The 17,216-nt window shown below is 39.0% G+C and overlaps 1 protein-coding gene across 50 annotated transcripts in view; it reads left to right on the top strand.

Moving 5' to 3' along the window:
* PPFIBP1 (PPFIA binding protein 1) overlaps window positions 1-17,216 on the top strand; it is a 167,085-nt gene that overhangs the window by 110,666 nt on the left and 39,203 nt on the right. For all 50 annotated transcript variants that reach the window (XM_025995054.2, XM_072765707.1, XM_072765695.1 and 47 more), the window contains 4 exons: window positions 2,414-2,619; window positions 11,955-12,041; window positions 13,161-13,274; window positions 14,350-14,481. In XM_025995054.2, the coding sequence (XP_025850839.1) occupies window positions 2,414-2,619; window positions 11,955-12,041; window positions 13,161-13,274; window positions 14,350-14,481 (539 nt within the window). The remainder of the gene's footprint in view (window positions 1-2,413; window positions 2,620-11,954; window positions 12,042-13,160; window positions 13,275-14,349; window positions 14,482-17,216) is intronic.

The following is a 17,216-nucleotide window of genomic DNA, read 5'->3' as shown; positions in this document are numbered from 1 at the left end:
GGTCTCATGTTATATTCTGTGTTTTGTCACAGGAGAAGTACCTTTATGTATTTGGAAACCCATAATGAAGAGAGGACTGAATGGGCTAGTGGGTGAGGTTGTCATCCACCGGATGGTCAGGGTCAAGATGCCCTTGTCCTCTACTGTTCCTCAATTCTAGCTCTCTTGGTCCCTGTTGCTTATCTCTTCTGGTCATAAATTTGGCCATTACTCTGTCTTAGTGGTTCAAAGAAGCCACAGGTGTTTTCTTTGTCAGAGGTTCTTCTGTTGAGGGATATGGCACGTCATAGTTTGGCCTCCTTTGTTACGCTTTATACCTCGAGACCAGATTTTAATTTGACCTCCTTCATAGATTAGACATCTTGCATACTGTATTTAGTTCTTGGAATATCAGTTTTGAAGAAGTTATTGGCAAAACTTACCTAGAGGAGGTGAACATGAAGGCAGAGAGTTCAACAGCCACATCTGGTGAGGAAGGAACTGGTTAAGCTTAACCTGGAAAAGTATATTCTTGCTCAGGGCATGATAGATACTTTCACACAGTCTTAGGACTATTATATGGAAAACAGATTGGACTTACTGTGTTGCAGTTTTGGAAAATATAACTAAAGCCAGATCTAGGCTTTTATTAGATGTTATAACCTTAAATTCTTGGTGAAACTCTAGTCAAGAGAAGTATTTCTGGACAGTAGTTGAGGATTTACATTTTATAGACTCTGTTAGATGAGTGTATTTGTTCTTTAGCCCTGGAAGTCAGGACCAACATTAGAGTTATTCAGAAAACCAAGATTTCCTGGGTCCCACCTCACGCTGAGTCGGTTGGTAGCTTTGTAGGTTGGACCCGGGTTTATGTTCTCCTATTAATATCAGTAGTTCTCCACTTAAGGTAGGAGGGAGATATGACTGGAAATATTTGAGGAGTTTTTCTAAATACTCATCTGTCCCCTCTCCTTCACCTTGTTCTGTGATGGAGACTTAATGGAATGGAAGGTGACTGTGGACGCATCTGTTTTTGTTTTTAAAGATTTTATTTATTTACTCATGAGAGACACAGAGAGAGGCAGAGATGCAGGCAGAAGGAGGAAAAGCAGGGTCCATGCAGGGAACCCATTGAGGGTCTCCATCCCGGGACTCCGGGATCAGGCCCTGAGCAGAAGGCAGACGCTCAACCACTGAGCCTCTCAGGGGTCCCCACATCTGTTTTTAATAGTATTATCAGGTGATCCTAATGCTTAAAATTTCTGGAATAGGACATTATAGGCTGTTTTGTTTTTAATGTTCTTCTGTTCCACCCTTTCCCTTACATAGCCTCCTCAATTTATATTTTTCTGGATTGTCCTCTCAGCCTTACATGGTTCCTGAGGGGATTGATTCAGAGCATTATGTGAAGCATTTAGCATTGGGCATAGCATATTAATGGTTATCATTATTATGGTTTTGCAGATTTTGGTCCAAATATTTTGGTCTAGTTTTAAGGAAGGTCAGTGGAATGGACTAACTGGAAGGAAATTCCTCTCCCGATCATTGGAATTGATCAAGCTGTATGGCCAACCAATTTACACATTGGCTTGCAGTTTTCTTCCAGTTATAAGACCCTCAGAATAATGAGGTGGTAGCCTCGATATCATAATTATTGGCACCTAAATATAAAGTCAGTATGTATAACCAATAGTATGTATATATGACCAGAAAATAAAAATCAAAATGATGAAGAGGTATACATGAGTGCTATCCGAATGGGCTATAGATTAGTTATGTGGATTTAAGTTGTAGAATGCTTTCCCTTGTAAGTAGTAGGGGAAAAATGGCTGTAAAACTGTTTTTTAAAGTTAATATTAGCAAGAACATTTGGTGCTAGACGGCAAACAAAATCAAGGGAGAGAATGTTTATATACATGTATACATATAATTCATTGAACTTCTTCAGAGATTAAATTCTGGTAAATTAACTGGGAGTTGGTCCTGTTACCCTTATGCTGAACAAATTTCCACCTCAACCTGAAACTTCTTTGCAGGGAATTTTGAGACTTTATGCTACCTAAATGTTTATTTTTGAGAATACTTGGTTCTGTCCAAACTGACCTGTTCCCTTCTTAGCCCTTATTTCCATGAGGCCAGCACATCCTTCACCAAAGCTCCTTCATTATATTCTTGTCGTACTACACAATTGGTCTGTTAGGTATTTGACAATTGATACTTACCATCAATTATATGGCTTTTATTTTTGCTCCAAATAACTATGACTTGGAGAGATTTCTATGATTGAAATATTTTCTTTTCCTTGTTGCTTGTTTTGAGTATTCCCAAATGAATACTTGGGAATGGTGACTGAACTTGCCACCCTCAACTTTGGTATATTATCTAATATAAATCCTGTTGTGCTCTCTGTGATTTCTATTTTTTTTAAACCTAGGTTCTAAGGCCCTGGAATATTCCAATGGGATTTTTGATTGCCAGTCTCCCACCTCCCCATTCATGGGAAGCCTGCGAGCTCTGCACCTTGTAGAAGACCTGCGTGGGTTGTTAGAGATGATGGACACAGAGGAGAAGGAAGGTTTGAGATGCCAGATCCCAGATTCAACAGCAGAAACAGTCATCGAATGGCTTCAGAGTCAAATGGTAGATGCCTGCATGTTACAAATCCCATGCTTTGAATCTTTGGTTGCTTGTTCCAAAATTTAGAGCATAGAATAGCTGATTAGCTCAAGGGAAAAAAAGTACAGGGCAGCAGGTTTGCCTTGATTTTTATCCCTCAGTGGATCCCAATTCTTGTGAAGGAAAATTTTTTTTAAAGTGCTGGTGGTATACATTTCATGGGTTCCAGCACATCACCTGTTTGTGCCTATAAAAGTGGACTAGCTTTAAAATTTTGCTCGGATGACCTGCTGTGACCCAAAAGCAAATAATCTTGTAAGGGAAAGAACCATGCATGTAATATGCTTTCTCAGTACCATTGGGAAGTTTACTGTAAAAGGACCCAATAACAATTCAAATAGGAAGTACAGTGAATAGATGCTTCCAAAAGCAGTGGAGGTGTACAGCATATTTGATATGAAGTGCCATCTAGTGGTTCGTGGTGATCATTCCAGTTCTAGGTTTGCAAGTTAAATTGTAGAATTGGGCTTTAAATGTTCTTATTCATTGAACAATGGGGCCTCTTTCTAGGCATCCTTCTCAAAAATGGATGGTATGGCAGATCTTCCTTTTGCCTGAACACAATGGTAAATACCATGGGTTTAATATGTGTTGAACAAATAAAATCTAAAGAATACCACTAAAAACATTCAAAGGAGAAGATAGAAAAAGTGATTGTTTTGTAAGTCATGCCACTGAACAATAGACTTAAAAAATGGTAAAAATGATCAAATTTGTGTGTGTCTTTCACACACAAATGTATGTGTATGTGTGTGTCTTTGGTTTTTTCACAACCAAAAGTAAGAATGTTCGTAGTGTGATAAGATTGGTCAGATTGTATCTTGGCATTAACAAATGCAGGTGCTGGAGATAGCTGACCTAACTTTTGATTTTTGTTGCTGGCTCTTAGAAGCTTGTATGATTCAAGGGAAAAATTTTAAGCTGTTTGTCTTAGTTTCCTCATCTGTAAAATGGGGATGATAGTTGTGCCACACAGAATTGTAAGTCCCGTGAGCGGTTTTATGAGCGCTTGTCAGTGAGCCTGGTGAATGAGGAGTCAAAAAGGTAATACTGAAGAGTAGATGGTAGAGAGTGGATAGAAAACCATGGGATCCCTTTGCAAAGAGGGAAAGAGAATGTTGGCTCCAGTTACACATTACTCATACATAGTTCACTTTTTTGACAAGAGTACAGATGTTTTTCAGACTGTGGAGAAGCTTCCACAGTATTTTAGAAAGACATATTACTAGTTGCATAATTAAGATTTTGTTTAATCTATGTTCAATGATAGCCAATTTGGGAGTCCATGTTGCAGTTTTAATTATTATTTTGCCTGGGCCAGGGAGAGCCCCTGGTTTCCTGTAGGATGCCACTTAATCCTTCCTGACTAATTTCTGCTGCCCATTTTATTGTTTCTTAGGATCAGAAGCTGAAAGAGAAAAAAAAAAGTCACACTAGTAGTTTGTTACTAGTGAAGGAATATTAAATCTAAAAGAATCAGTTTGTTTTAATAAGGTAGTTATAACTGTTAGCCTTCTAAACACGAGCAAACTTAAGACTTAAGTTCATTTCCTGTGGTAAAAAAAAAATCTATTAAATATCTCATATTTGTTCAATTACTGAGGTGGAATTCTTTGTTTTCATTGTGAAATGTTATCATGTTAATACAAATATTAATGATGGGGAATTACATGCTTTATCAAGCTCCAAGTTTAAGAGAGCAAATAGAAAAATATGTTGAATTGTTTGAGCCAAGCAAGCAGTTTCTGTTTACTTAGGTCTAACTCAGTGAGTTGCCTAGAACATTCATACAGTGCTTTTCCCGGTAGATGAAGTTGAGGATCATGACCTTGACCAGGTCATGAAATCTCACAAGTGTCTGATTATTTGGAGGTTTTAATCTGAGGCATTTCTCAAAATCAGCAGAAATCACAAAAAAATAGTTTTCGACAAAGTGAGTACAAATGCGACGATGTAAGTCCACTTGACAAGTAAAGTGAAGTGTGCTTCACTGGCTTCTGACCTGACAAATCACCATATAATGCATTTCTGCCTTCTTCCTACACTTAAAAAAACTGGTAATATTAGTTGCAAGTGTATCTTTTTATTTTTATGTTTTAAAGATTTTATTTATTCATTAGAGACAGAAAGAGAGAGAGAGAGAGAGGCAGAGACACAGGCAGAGGGAGAAGCAGGCTCCATGTAGTAAGCCTGACGTGGGACTCTATCCCGGGACTCCAGGATCACGCCCTGGGCCTAAGGCAGGCACCAAACTGCTGAGCCACCCAGGGATCGCCCGCAAGTGTATTTTTTAAAAAAGTTTTTAGAACAAGCTTCATAAAAATAAAAACACTCATAATTTAAAGAGTTCAGGTCGGGGGGGCATGTTCTCTCCAGGGCTGCTGACTATTCTCCTAGGTCCCTGACTCTTAGCCACAGGACCCATTCCAGTCCCACCATCCTCAAACCAACCCCCCAGCACCCCACCCCACTGCTCTCTGACCAGCTTCTCTTTTCATGTGTGCCCCCAGGTAATATTTTTTCAAGCCTTGGCAAACAAGGTACACCTTAAGGTTGTATTCTGTGCGTGGTCACAATTATCTGAGTTATGCAGTATCTCACTGAGACATCCTAGCTGAAGTGAAAGCTGCTTTCCCCTTCTGGTACCAGGCTTCTGGTAAACTCCCATGAAAAGTGTCCATAGACAGAGGACAACAAATGGATCGAGGGAGCAGAATTCGTGGGTGAAGCTAGTGCAGTGTGATAAGTGAGAGATGTACTTTTAATGAAATCCCTGGCTGCTGGTGTTTGTTAGGACTGAATGGAAAGAGATTTTGTCTGTTCCTTCATAAAACTGAATGAAGAAAGGATAAGTGGCAAGAAAAATAAGGACAGCATTTTTCCTTGCTCTCGTGTTACCCTTCTCAAAGTAGAAGATTCTCTTGCTTTGTCTGCATCCTGTCACATAGCTGGCTTTCAGTAAACACTGCATAAATGAATGAATAATGGATGAGTGTATGAGTGTTGCAAGCTCCTCAAATAGGAGTGGGGTCTTAGCTTCTAAGGCTCTTCTGTTCTTCATCCTTGTGTAACTCAGAGGGCTATGAAGTCTACCTGTGACCAGGATGATGTAGTCTCAACATGTATGCTTCTTGCCATTGCAGAAGCTTCAGGGAACATAGTGATGTGCATAAAAATAAAGTGAGGAAGGGCCAGAACCTGTCTTCCCTTCCTCAGGTAAGGTGTCTAAAAGAACCTTTCAGGAGACACTAAAGACATCTATCTAACTCACTCTGCTCTGGCCACGGATGCACAGATAAGGATATAATGGGGTGGCCCCTGGATCTTGGTCATTGGTATTTTGGCACCAGATGCCCAAATACCTCCAGGGACGCTCCCTCAAGATATTTCTAACGAGACCAGCAGATGAAGCACTTGGCATCTGCTGCTCTTGGAGACATTTGAGAGGCAGTTCCATTTTGGGAGTAGTGTGTCCTAGAAGGTGGCCTACTACTGTGATCCTTCTCACCCCAGAGCACTTGTTTTTGTTCTAGTTGGCTGTTTTGTTAAGAAGATGGTTTCTGTTTCTGGAAAACATGCACTGAGAACGTTAAAACCCAGAAGTAAAATCCAAAGCCTGAGTGTGACCACATCTGCAATCTTGAATTGGAAAGTACAGAATATATTCAGGCTTATTCTGAGCTTTGGTCCTTGATGGACTTTCTGGCAGCATTGCATAAACTTTCATCTTTTTTTTTTTTTTTTTAAGATTTTATTTATTTACTTGAGAGAATGAGTGCAAGCTAGAGAGAACACTAGCAGGGGATGGGGGGCGGACAGAGGGAGAAGCAGACTCCCCACTGAGCAGGGAGCCTGACGTGGGGCTCAGTCCCAGGACCCCAGGATCAAAGCCCAAGCTGAAGGCAGATGCTTGGCTGACTGAGCCACCTAGATGCCCCTAAACGACATCTTTTCTAGGAGAGGGTCATGATTGGGCTTTTTAGGTGTGATGAAGTATATATATGAGATTGATTTCTCCCTTTGGTTTTGTTTTTGAGCAGATATGATGAGATTTTGGAATAAATGGAGGCTTCATGAAAAGATTGTCCTTGTTGCCCTTGCATTATATTTACTTTTTTAGAAATTTCAGAAGTTCATGAATAAATAAAAGAAATCCTAATGTATCAAAAAAATTTTTTGGAGGGAAAAATTGATTGAATCAGAGGTGTGAAAGTACATAGGAGTGCCAGCCAACCAGAAGGGATGCTCCAGTATCTCCAAATGGCAGTGATGTTGCCCTGAGATAATTATTTACAGCACAAGGATAAAGCCTCACCACCTTAATTCCATCACACTTGCTGAGAGGACTGAGAAGTGGAGTACTCCAGCCTGGTGGCTTGATTGCCAACATAGTTGATAATCACATTCTTTGATTCTTTGGACAATAGCATATGAGATTCCTTCTAGTGTTGTTGGACCCCAGTGAACTGTGACTGTGATGTTCGTGGCTTTTGAGTTTTTTTTCCATCTTCTCCTGCTGCCGTGTCTGGTAGAGTACAGGCAATAAATGTCTGCATGGAGTGCTAGAGATGTAATGTTGACTAGGATGCAAGAGCCCCTTGCATGAGATATTTCTTTTGGTAGCTGGAGATAACATTTAATTAAAAGAGCTTTAGTAGGCTGCACCTTTCTTTTTCTTTCTTGATACGAAGTTTTGAAAAATGTAATCGTGAAATAAAAAACTGGACAGCAGTCTTTAAAACTAATTTTAAAAATAAGTGTATTGACTTCAGTGGATAGTATGTGTGTGTGTGTGTGTGGGGGGGGATGTGTATGTTATAACACCAGTATATTTCTTAACATTTGTTGTCCATATGAAATTGAACTGATTTTCTTTTACCCATTTTAATTTAGCTACTCACCCTTCTGATTAGGGAATGTTACATTCAAAGTGCGCTCTGTGTTACAACATAAGGAAGTATAATTGTGGCAAATCACTGCCTGTTTGTTGATTTTGGATTTAGGACAACAGAGCTCAGGAAAGAAGAATGAAGCAAAATGAAGGTTGGGGAGAGAGAGGAGACAACTGGTAGACCAATGCAAACCAACAGAACTAAGAAAATTAAAGGAAAAGCATGACACTTTAAGTAAAAATAACTGGCAAAACGTTCCCTCTTACCTTGAAGTAATAACAGTTGATACTGTGTGATGGGTACATAAGGTCTCTACTTTTATATATAAACAGATAATAACGTTTATTACATCTTTATACTTGATTGTGTATGTACTTGATAATTAAAGGAAATTAATGTAAATAGAAGAACTTCTCTATTTAGATGACAAGGGGTGAGGTTTATTGTACCTTTGACATATGTAGCATCTGTCATGTGAATTCAGGCAATTCATATTCCCAGTGTGGTTTCTGGCTAAGTTTAGGATTCTATAATTCTGTGAGGACTAGAGCATTTTTGGACATTTTCCCCTTGTCATGCCAGGAAAATTTGGCCAACACCATGAGTTTCTTAAAGTATCACTGTTACTGTCAAGCTAGATCCCTTGCCCTGCCTTTCCCTCCCTAGGGTCCCATACCCCCCCTCCACACACACTGTTAGTCAGATACTGTAGTATTAAAATCCCCAAGTTGATGCCAATCTTGACTTCAACTTTCAGTTGAAACAAATGTGGTCAATAAAGGGTCACCTCATGAGTTAAAGTAAAAAGAGTTATTTTGAACACATCTCTGGAATTTTGATTAATTTGGGCTGGTTTCAGTGCTTTGGATGTCAAATCTACTCAACAAGAGTTAATACTAAATATGTCTTTAATTATATGCTCACGACTCTTGAGAGAATCAAAAGAAGTATAAGATAGTTTTACCTTGAGGGACCATTAAGAATAAGTGACCAACTCTTGTAAGATTAAGCTACCTCTGGCAGAATATGATGAAAAACTAAATTGTGAAGGACAAGACAAGACACAGAGGGAAGTCAGTATAGAGGGAGAAGAGAATATGGCACAAGGGAAGGCGGAGGAGGTGGGAACTGGCTATGAAAAACGGATCTTTAGAGACAGAGAGGAATGAGGGGTGAGTATAGAGGTGGACACAAAGCCTTGGAGCGGATGTTGGAGAGAGGAATGGAAGAAAGTTCATTAGGATGAAGACATTGAGAATGGTAAGGATAGAGGTGATAATTGTAAGTCTCAGGGAAGCAGGAAATCAAGGTCCCAAAGGTTATGTGGAATAATGAACTCTTAGAAGTAGTTAAACTTAGTTCCCCGAAGACTGGCAGGAAGAAAGAAAGGGAAGATGTCAGAGGCAATATATACTATGCTTTGGAGAAGAGAAGCCATAAGGGAGTTCATGCAAGGTAGTCTCACTTATACTCCATTAAAAAGGCTCTGAGAACACCTCCTAAACATGATAGGAAGAGGGGAGCACAAGCTTGAAGTTGACGATGGAGTACATGCCAGGTTGTAGGGAAAGACATGAATAAAAGTCTTGCTGAGAAGCAAGAGGGCCAAGTTAAAACCAAGCAGTCATTCATCTTGCATTCACCCAATGTTTATTAAACACCTATTCTTGCTCATTCATCAGTCATTTGGTTCAGACTCCCTGTGTGGCAGATGCAAAGGCAAGCCTACTTAAAAAGAATGTATTTTGTTGGAAGAGAGGAACGTGTACATAGCCAAGTCTAACCTGGTCCATTCAGGGTGAGGCCTGCTGTGGTGAGGGTTCATCTGGAATCTGTAACTGGCATATGAGTAATTCAAGGAAGACTTCACAGACCAAGCCCTGATTGAGTTGGACTTTAAGGAATGAGGAAAGGATGGGAAATACTGTCCATGCAGAAGAAATAGAATTTATGTGTGAGCGAGCATGCCATGTTTGGTGAGGTTTTGAGAGGTCTGGTAGGTAAAGCATGATAATTGGAGAAAAACTAGAGGCGTTAGCGTATTAGCTTAATGCAATTTACCTCTCTCTAACATTTTTTAAGCCAACGGTAACAAAATTGGCATAAATATGTGAATAAATGTGTGACTAGATTAGACCTTTACCTGCTTGAATAGGTCAAAACACTACTTTAAAATTATGTAACTACTCCATTGGTGGCCCTTTTGCTTTATTTTGCTATAGTGACTTTTAGTGTTTTTTTTTTTAATTACTTGAACATTATGAGCTCTCATAAACATCACTAGTCTTGAGAAGTGTGAGTATGCTCGTTGTGAGTCAATTTTTAGTATTTTGATTTCGAGATAGTTTTGTGATACTGATTTTGGAACATCTGATTTCCATGTCATATGCAGTAGCTTTGTGAAACACTTCTAGAACTTGCTGTAGCAGCACTTCTAATCTTTCTATAATTTCCTTTAGTTAGAAGAAATAACTTTTGCTTTTTATCCTCAGTGGACAGAAACCTTTTTTTTTTTTTCTACCTAATGAAATGTGTCTGTTTATAAAACTTCGCTCACGTGGGGTTTTAAAAGCAGATGTCTGCTATCGTTCATAGTCAGAATGAAGAATTTAAAACTGTATACGGCTGATCTCAGCGCTTCCTTAGATTGAGAACATGTATTATACATCCCAGCTCATTTCCAAAACACTGTCTTCAAGAAGTTACATAAATTTCATTTTCATGGTTAGTCCCCAGGGTTGGAGGTCTTTCAGGCCACTCCATCTGACTCCTCCTAGTACTTGTAATTTAATTCTGGGTACTTCAGTTTACAATATGAACAGAATTATGCTGTGGTATTGCGCAGGTATGTGGTCAAGCAGCTGATGTTAAAAACTTCATCCACTCTGAATACACATTGCAGGGTTCCTAAATTAGCTTCTGATTCTTTTGTAGTCTCATGGGAAATCTATCTAGTGCATCTAAGTTTTTAGAAGCAACATCTAATTTTCTTTTTTGTTAAAGCTCTGTGTGTGTGTGTGTGTGCGTGCGCGCATGCGTGTGCTTGCTTGCACATACTTGCTTGCACATGCCTTTGTTCCCAGAATTTATATGGGAAACTGCATTATTTGGGAAGATAGAATAATAATACCAGTTACCTCTGGAAAATGATAGGTGTCACATCAGCTGTGTCCTAGGGGGTAATGATGAGTTTGTGTTTCTCTGGTTTTAAATCTGAAGTTATTGCTTTTTTGATTGAACTCTGGCTGGCCCCATCTAACCAATTTGAGCTCCACTGGCTTTTATTTCTGTTGTATTTGAATTGAGGAATCAGGAAATTCTATTGGGACTATATATTATATGATTTTGAACTATTTAAATGAGACAAGGGACATATCACATATACTACTATGTTTCAAAATGATGTTTTTATGTTGTCTGCTCTCTGTGAGCCTTTTCATGTGTCTCCTTAATGACTTTTATGTATGAGGCAACTGAAGAAAAAAAAAAAAGTGACCGACTTTCCCAATCTGTGCTTCCTTGGGCATTTATATCGTGCATAAACCTACAGGAACCTGATAAAAAGGGTGGGGGCCGGAGGGAGGGGAAGAAAGTGAGCTCTAGTCTGAGCAGAGCACCGGGCCAAGTGCTGTGGTCGCTGGATGATACCTATTTACAGGCTCCCTGCAGGGCTTGCCATAACATTATACAATCAAGCAAACTCACAAGAAGTTAGTGAATTCAGGATGATTTCCATAAATGGCTGATGAGGACAGCTTGTCAGCGCTGCCAGGGGAAGTCACTGTGGCTGATGCCCAAGCTTTGAGGGGAAGAAAGAAAGGCTTCAGAGACAAAGGGGAGACTTGCCCTGTGATTTGGACCTGAGTAGCAGGGAAGAAGCTGGTGCGAGCTGCGCACCCCTCCCCCCCCCGCCTCCCATGTAAAGGCAGGCATTTGCAGTCCTGGTTTTGGACCTTTGGAGGAGAGGGGAGGGACGTAAGGTGTACCAGAACATTACCATTGTCCCCACCCAGAATTAGTAGCACTGAGCATTGCGGGTGGGGTGGGGAATGGGGATTTTGTGCCCGACCATACACTCACAGAACTTTGCATAACCCGGGTGTGCATCCACTGCCAATGAATGTTAGTAACCACTCTTCCTTGTAGGTCATGATTTTTCTGCTTGATGAGAAGTTGTCTCGTTTGATGATAACATGCCTAAATGCCTAACATACCTGTTTACCTATTGTGAGGTCAATGAACCAAGTTGCAGTGTTGTGTTTTCTAATAGCTGTAGCAGTAGCTGTGCTGAATTTCATGCAGCTTCCTTGGATTGAAAACGTCTGCGATTTTATTTGCCCACAGTAGTTCTAGTTTTCGAGAGAGTCAAGCCTTACACATATCACTTCCTTTTTTTTTTCCTTTCAGACAAATGGACACCTGCCTGGGAATGGAGAGGTATACCAAGAAAGGCTAGCACGTTTAGAAAATGATAAAGAATCTCTTGTTCTTCAGGCAAGTGTTTTTAAAATGCTGTTCTTTTTTCATGACATATTTACAAAGACCATTTCAAGTTGGGGTGGCATATTCAGATCCTTATAGGAGTTAGACTGCTAATGGAAATAAGTACATTGGCCATCTGTACACAATAGGGAGTGGTGGGGATGGTGGCAGAACAGGGGTATGCTTACCCAGTCTAGAGTGAGCAGCCCTGAATCAGCCTTGGCTCCTCTGATGACAGACTCAGTGTCATCTAAGCTGATTTTCTGATCTGATCTGTCATCTTATTTGATCTGATTTTTTAATATACAGCAGAAATTGCAATTTTATACCATATATATTCATAAATCTGAATATTTCTGAATCTGAATATATTTAATTTTTCAATTTTAAAAATGATACCATTAGCCAAACAGAACCTAAAGAGAGTAGTGGAGTTTGATTTATTGGCTACAGTTGAGTTTTCTTCTTTATAATGTTTGAAGTGCTTGACAAATATTTTTATTTTGGTATTTTAAGCTAAATAAATTGCAGTATATTGACTAGACTGGTAATCATTGGGAAAGACTCATAGTTTTCAATAAGCACCAAAGACAAAAGACTGATCCAGTGTCTCCTTGTGGATCTTTGAGTTACATCCTGGATTTGAACACATTTGTGAACAATGCAATCATGAAAGATGGCATAGAATTTGAATTCTCTGGATCCTTTATTCTTCCTGAAGTATCAAGCTTGAATAGTCCTTGACAACTTCTCTTTCAAACATTAACTCCATTTCCTCTCTTAATTTCCAATACTACCTCCGATTCCCCTTCCACCCCCTGCCAAAAAAGATGATGTGTATACATGCCTGTTCACATAAAATGGTTGAATTGATGTTAACCTATTAACTATAAGGTAATTGCATTTCCCCAATCAGCCCTAACCTCCTTAAAAATTGAAGTGCTCAGATCAACAAGCTTCACTTAAATAAGAATGGAAAGGGTTGCTGTCTTATTAATTCTTATGATTTTTTTCTTTACAACTCAATGGGTAGTGACATCAATCCAGGTTTTTTGCTATTTAGAGAAATAAAGTTTGCAGTGGGACCCAAATTCTTCCTAATCCATTGCACTATTTTGCTCTAAATTATAGGTAAGTGTGTTAACAGACCAGGTAGAGGCTCAGGGAGAGAAGATCCGAGATTTGGAGTTTTGTCTTGAAGAGCACAGGGAGAAGCTGAATGCCACAGAAGAAATGCTGCAGCAGGTATGTACAGAAGCCAGCACCAAGTTGGAATTTTCTTGCTGAACTATTTGAAGTGCTACAGTTATACGTTCTGTTCACTCTACTGCAACAGTCAAGTTTATGATTCACCTAGATTGGCATATTTTAAGAAAAACCTAGAGTAGCAGGATCTCAAAACACATGCACACAATAGAAAATGTTCATGTAATTTGAATCCAGAATAAAATATTGATAGGCTTGTAGGTAATATTAATGTTCTTTTTTATGCTCTCCTAACTCCTAAACACGAGCATATATTTTATGATTAAGAAAAAAGATAAGTGCCATGTGTGATTTTTACTGGAAAACAAAAAAACTCAAACTTGTAACACACACACACACACACACACACACACAAAATGCTCGTAGGTGAGAGGACCTGTAAGATCGTGGATAGGGTATGCACTGGAGGCAACTTTATTTATTTATTTATTTTTAAGATTTTGTTTATTTATTCATGAGAGAGAGCGCGCACGCTAGGCAGAGACACAGGCAGAGGGAGAAGCAGGCTCCATGCAGGGAGCCTGATGTGGGACTTGATCCTGGGTCTCCAGGATCACACCCTGGGCTGAAGGCGGCGCTAAACCACTGAGCCACCCAGGCTTCCCTGGAGGCAGCTTTCAGTTTGAGTCCTCACTCTGCCATTTCCTTGCTGAATGACTTTTGGCAAAATCCTAAGCTCTCTGTTCACCTTCCTCGTTTGTTGAACAAGGATGATCTTTGGGTTATCTTTAGGAGTTTCTACTTTTTTATAAGGTTGTTTTGAGGATTGAACCACTTAAAACATGTGACAACAGTACCTGGCACATGGTAAACATGTTGTCATCAGTGTTATCATCAGGCTTAGCAGCAATTTATATACTTTATAAATTTATTTTATAAGTTTATTTCTGCTCAATGAACTAAAGCAAATAATTTTTTCAAAATTCGTCTATTTAGTGATAACTCTTCACCACATTCTCGACTTGATAGTTACTGCTTTGCAGTTGTGAGACACATCCATATGTAGCTATTTATAATAAAATAACTTTTGAATGTATCTCTTAAATTCTAATAGGAGCTTCTGAGTAGGACATCCTTAGAAACTCAGAAGTTGGATCTGATGGCTGAAATATCTAACTTGAAGCTAAAACTGACAGCTGTAGAAAAGGACAGGTTGGATTATGAAGATAGGTTCAGAGACACAGAGGTAAGTGACACCTCCCCTTATAAACATATGCATGTGCATGTATATATCTTTTATACATATTTTCAGAGCAAGTTGAAATTCCTCGTAGGCATGAGGGGGAATCAGTTAATTACTACATGCTCTCGTTCATCTAGGCTTCTTTTTGAGAATAAACTTGAATTACATTGACTTTTTTTTTTACATTGACTCTTTATCACTAAATGTTAATGGCAATATTTATTATGAGACTTTTGATATGAAATATTGATCCTTTTACTAGTCTTTATTTTTTTTAAAGATTTTTTATTTATTCATGAGAGAGGCAGAGGGAGAAGCAGGCTCCATGCAGGGAGCCCGACACGGGACTCGATCCTGGGTTTCCAGGATCATGTCCTGGGCTGAAGGTGGTGCTAAACCACCAAGCCACCCGGGCTGCCTCTTTTATTAGTCTTTAGAAATACTTTCAACTTTATGACATTTGGAGTTCTGTCCATTTCTCTCTCTCTCCTTCTATCCAACCATATTGGTTTTTCTTCATTGTGGAAATAATGGGTTTAAGTGTATCACTGTACTAATAGTGATTTTTAAGTTATGCTAATTATTTACTATATAGTAGGTTGGTTTTAAAATATGTATAGAGAACATGCTTTCATTATATGATCATAAAAGTCAGATATTTAGAGTATATTTAGTTTGGCCTTCCAGTTTTGGTCTATTCTACACTAAATCATTCCAATTAAAGCTCACTATTCTGTGAAATTGGGGATAGATTCTACAACCTGAAGAACCCATTTTTGTGGTTAAACATGCTTTGTTCTTTGTACTTATCTTATTGTTAATCCAGGTCTTTTATTTGCCTGTTATTTGTTGTTGGGGAAAGAGAGCATATCCATTTGAAATCTACTTATTTGGAAAGGAATAGCTGCAGGACTTCCTTATCTCCTAGGGCCATCTCTTCTTTTTTCTCTATTTTGTTTCCTCGGAGTATGGAGAGGTGTCATACTAGATTAGAAAGTGGGTACCAAGAAAGTAAGTATTAAGTATTTTCCCCTTCTATTTTCATTTTAAACATTTATTTCAAACCAGCTATATGCCATCATAATACAAAGTACAGTACGTGTGTTATCCACTGTTTGCAAGTCCTGCATAGATTGGATCTAGTGAGATTTACTCCGTTGCTATTTTCAAATAGAATTTTTCTGTCAAAGTTGAAACTGTAATGGAAAGTCTTGGCATATATATTACCTCCTCAGCAGCAAAGGAAATCCCTGACTTAGTTCGTGTTTTAATCTTCTAAAGCTCTCTGTCGGTCACATATATGAGTGTGTTTCTCACTTGAATGAAGCTGAGATTCTTAAAACAGAGCTTGGAAAGTTACTTAATTTCCCTAAAATTGTTGCTTTTGTACTTTCTTTAAAAATCTGTTTGGAGGGATGCCTGGGTGGCTAAGTGGTTGAGTGTCTGCCTTCGGCTCAGGGCATCATCCCAGAGTCCCACATTGGGCTCCCTGCATGGAGCCTGCTTCTCCCTCTGCCTATGTCTCTGCCTCTCTGTCTCTGTCTCTCTCTCTCTCTCTCTCTCTCTCTGTCTCTCATGACTAAATAAATAAAATCTTTTTTAAAAGAATCTGTTTGGATATTTTCCTCGTTTTCCTTTCTATCGCTCTCTGACTCCACGGCCTGCAGCATAAAACATAGAATTCAGTCAGCAGATGGACATCATGCAGTGGAGCTAACTCTGGTGTGGGGAAAGAAGTTAGAGTATTTGGTGATCTAGAGTTGACCTTTTCCATTGTGTACATTAAGTTTAGGGCGAGTCTTAACCTGCATGACTGGTTAATATGGATCTGAGATGTTAACCAAACATTGGGACTAAATTGAAGTGGATGATGTGTTATGATTTTGTTTTAAGACTCCAGAACTATTTATATCTCTTGAGTTTATCTCCTTTTAAAAAAAGATTTTATTTATTTATTTATTTGAGAAAGAACACACGTGTGTGGGGGTGAGTTGGAGGAAGGACAGAGAGAGAGGGAGAGAGAGAGAGAATCTCCAGCCAACTTCACACTGAGTGCAGAGCCCAACCTGAGGCTGGATCTTACAACCCTGAGATCATGACCTGAGCCAAAATCAAATCAGATGCTTATCTGTCTGAGCCAACCAGGTGCTGTTGTCTGCATTTTTTTATAAAACTTTTTTTTCCGGTGCTTCCTTGCTTCACTTATGCATTTTTGATCATAAGCAAAGTGACCTAGTCATCAAACTTGCAGTAACTCAGTCCTTAATAATTTTCTAATAAATATTCTACACTCTTGGTAAACTATTGTGTGCATACCCAGAGATTATAAACTATAATCCAGTCAATTTTGTTACATATGACAATAAATAAAATAGTCCACAAAATTAAAACTGAATTGAATATGCTCATTTTTCTATTATTGTTCCCTTAACAGAAATAAAATGTTCTGGGGCACCTGGCTTGCTCAGTTGGTAGAGCATGTGACTCTTGATCTCAGGGTCCTGAGTTCAAACTCTGTGGTGGATCTGGAGCCTAAAAAAAAAAAAAGTTTCCCTGGCTGTTTCATGAATCCACAATTCTTTGTCTTAAAAGTTCAGATTATTTGGAGATTAATTTCTAAGAAAATATTGGAGTGGGGAAGAAGAAATACAGGCAATTCTAAAGACGAGGCGTTAAAGTCTTGAACCTTGGAATATTGAGGACCTGTTTCCGGAAAGGGCTGATAGAAGATGCTTAGC

This window comes from Vulpes vulpes, chromosome 8 (genome assembly GCF_048418805.1).
Source record: "Vulpes vulpes isolate BD-2025 chromosome 8, VulVul3, whole genome shotgun sequence".
NCBI classification, from domain to species: Eukaryota; Metazoa; Chordata; class Mammalia; order Carnivora; family Canidae; genus Vulpes; species Vulpes vulpes.
This window is presented reverse-complemented; position numbering and strand designations above follow the sequence as displayed.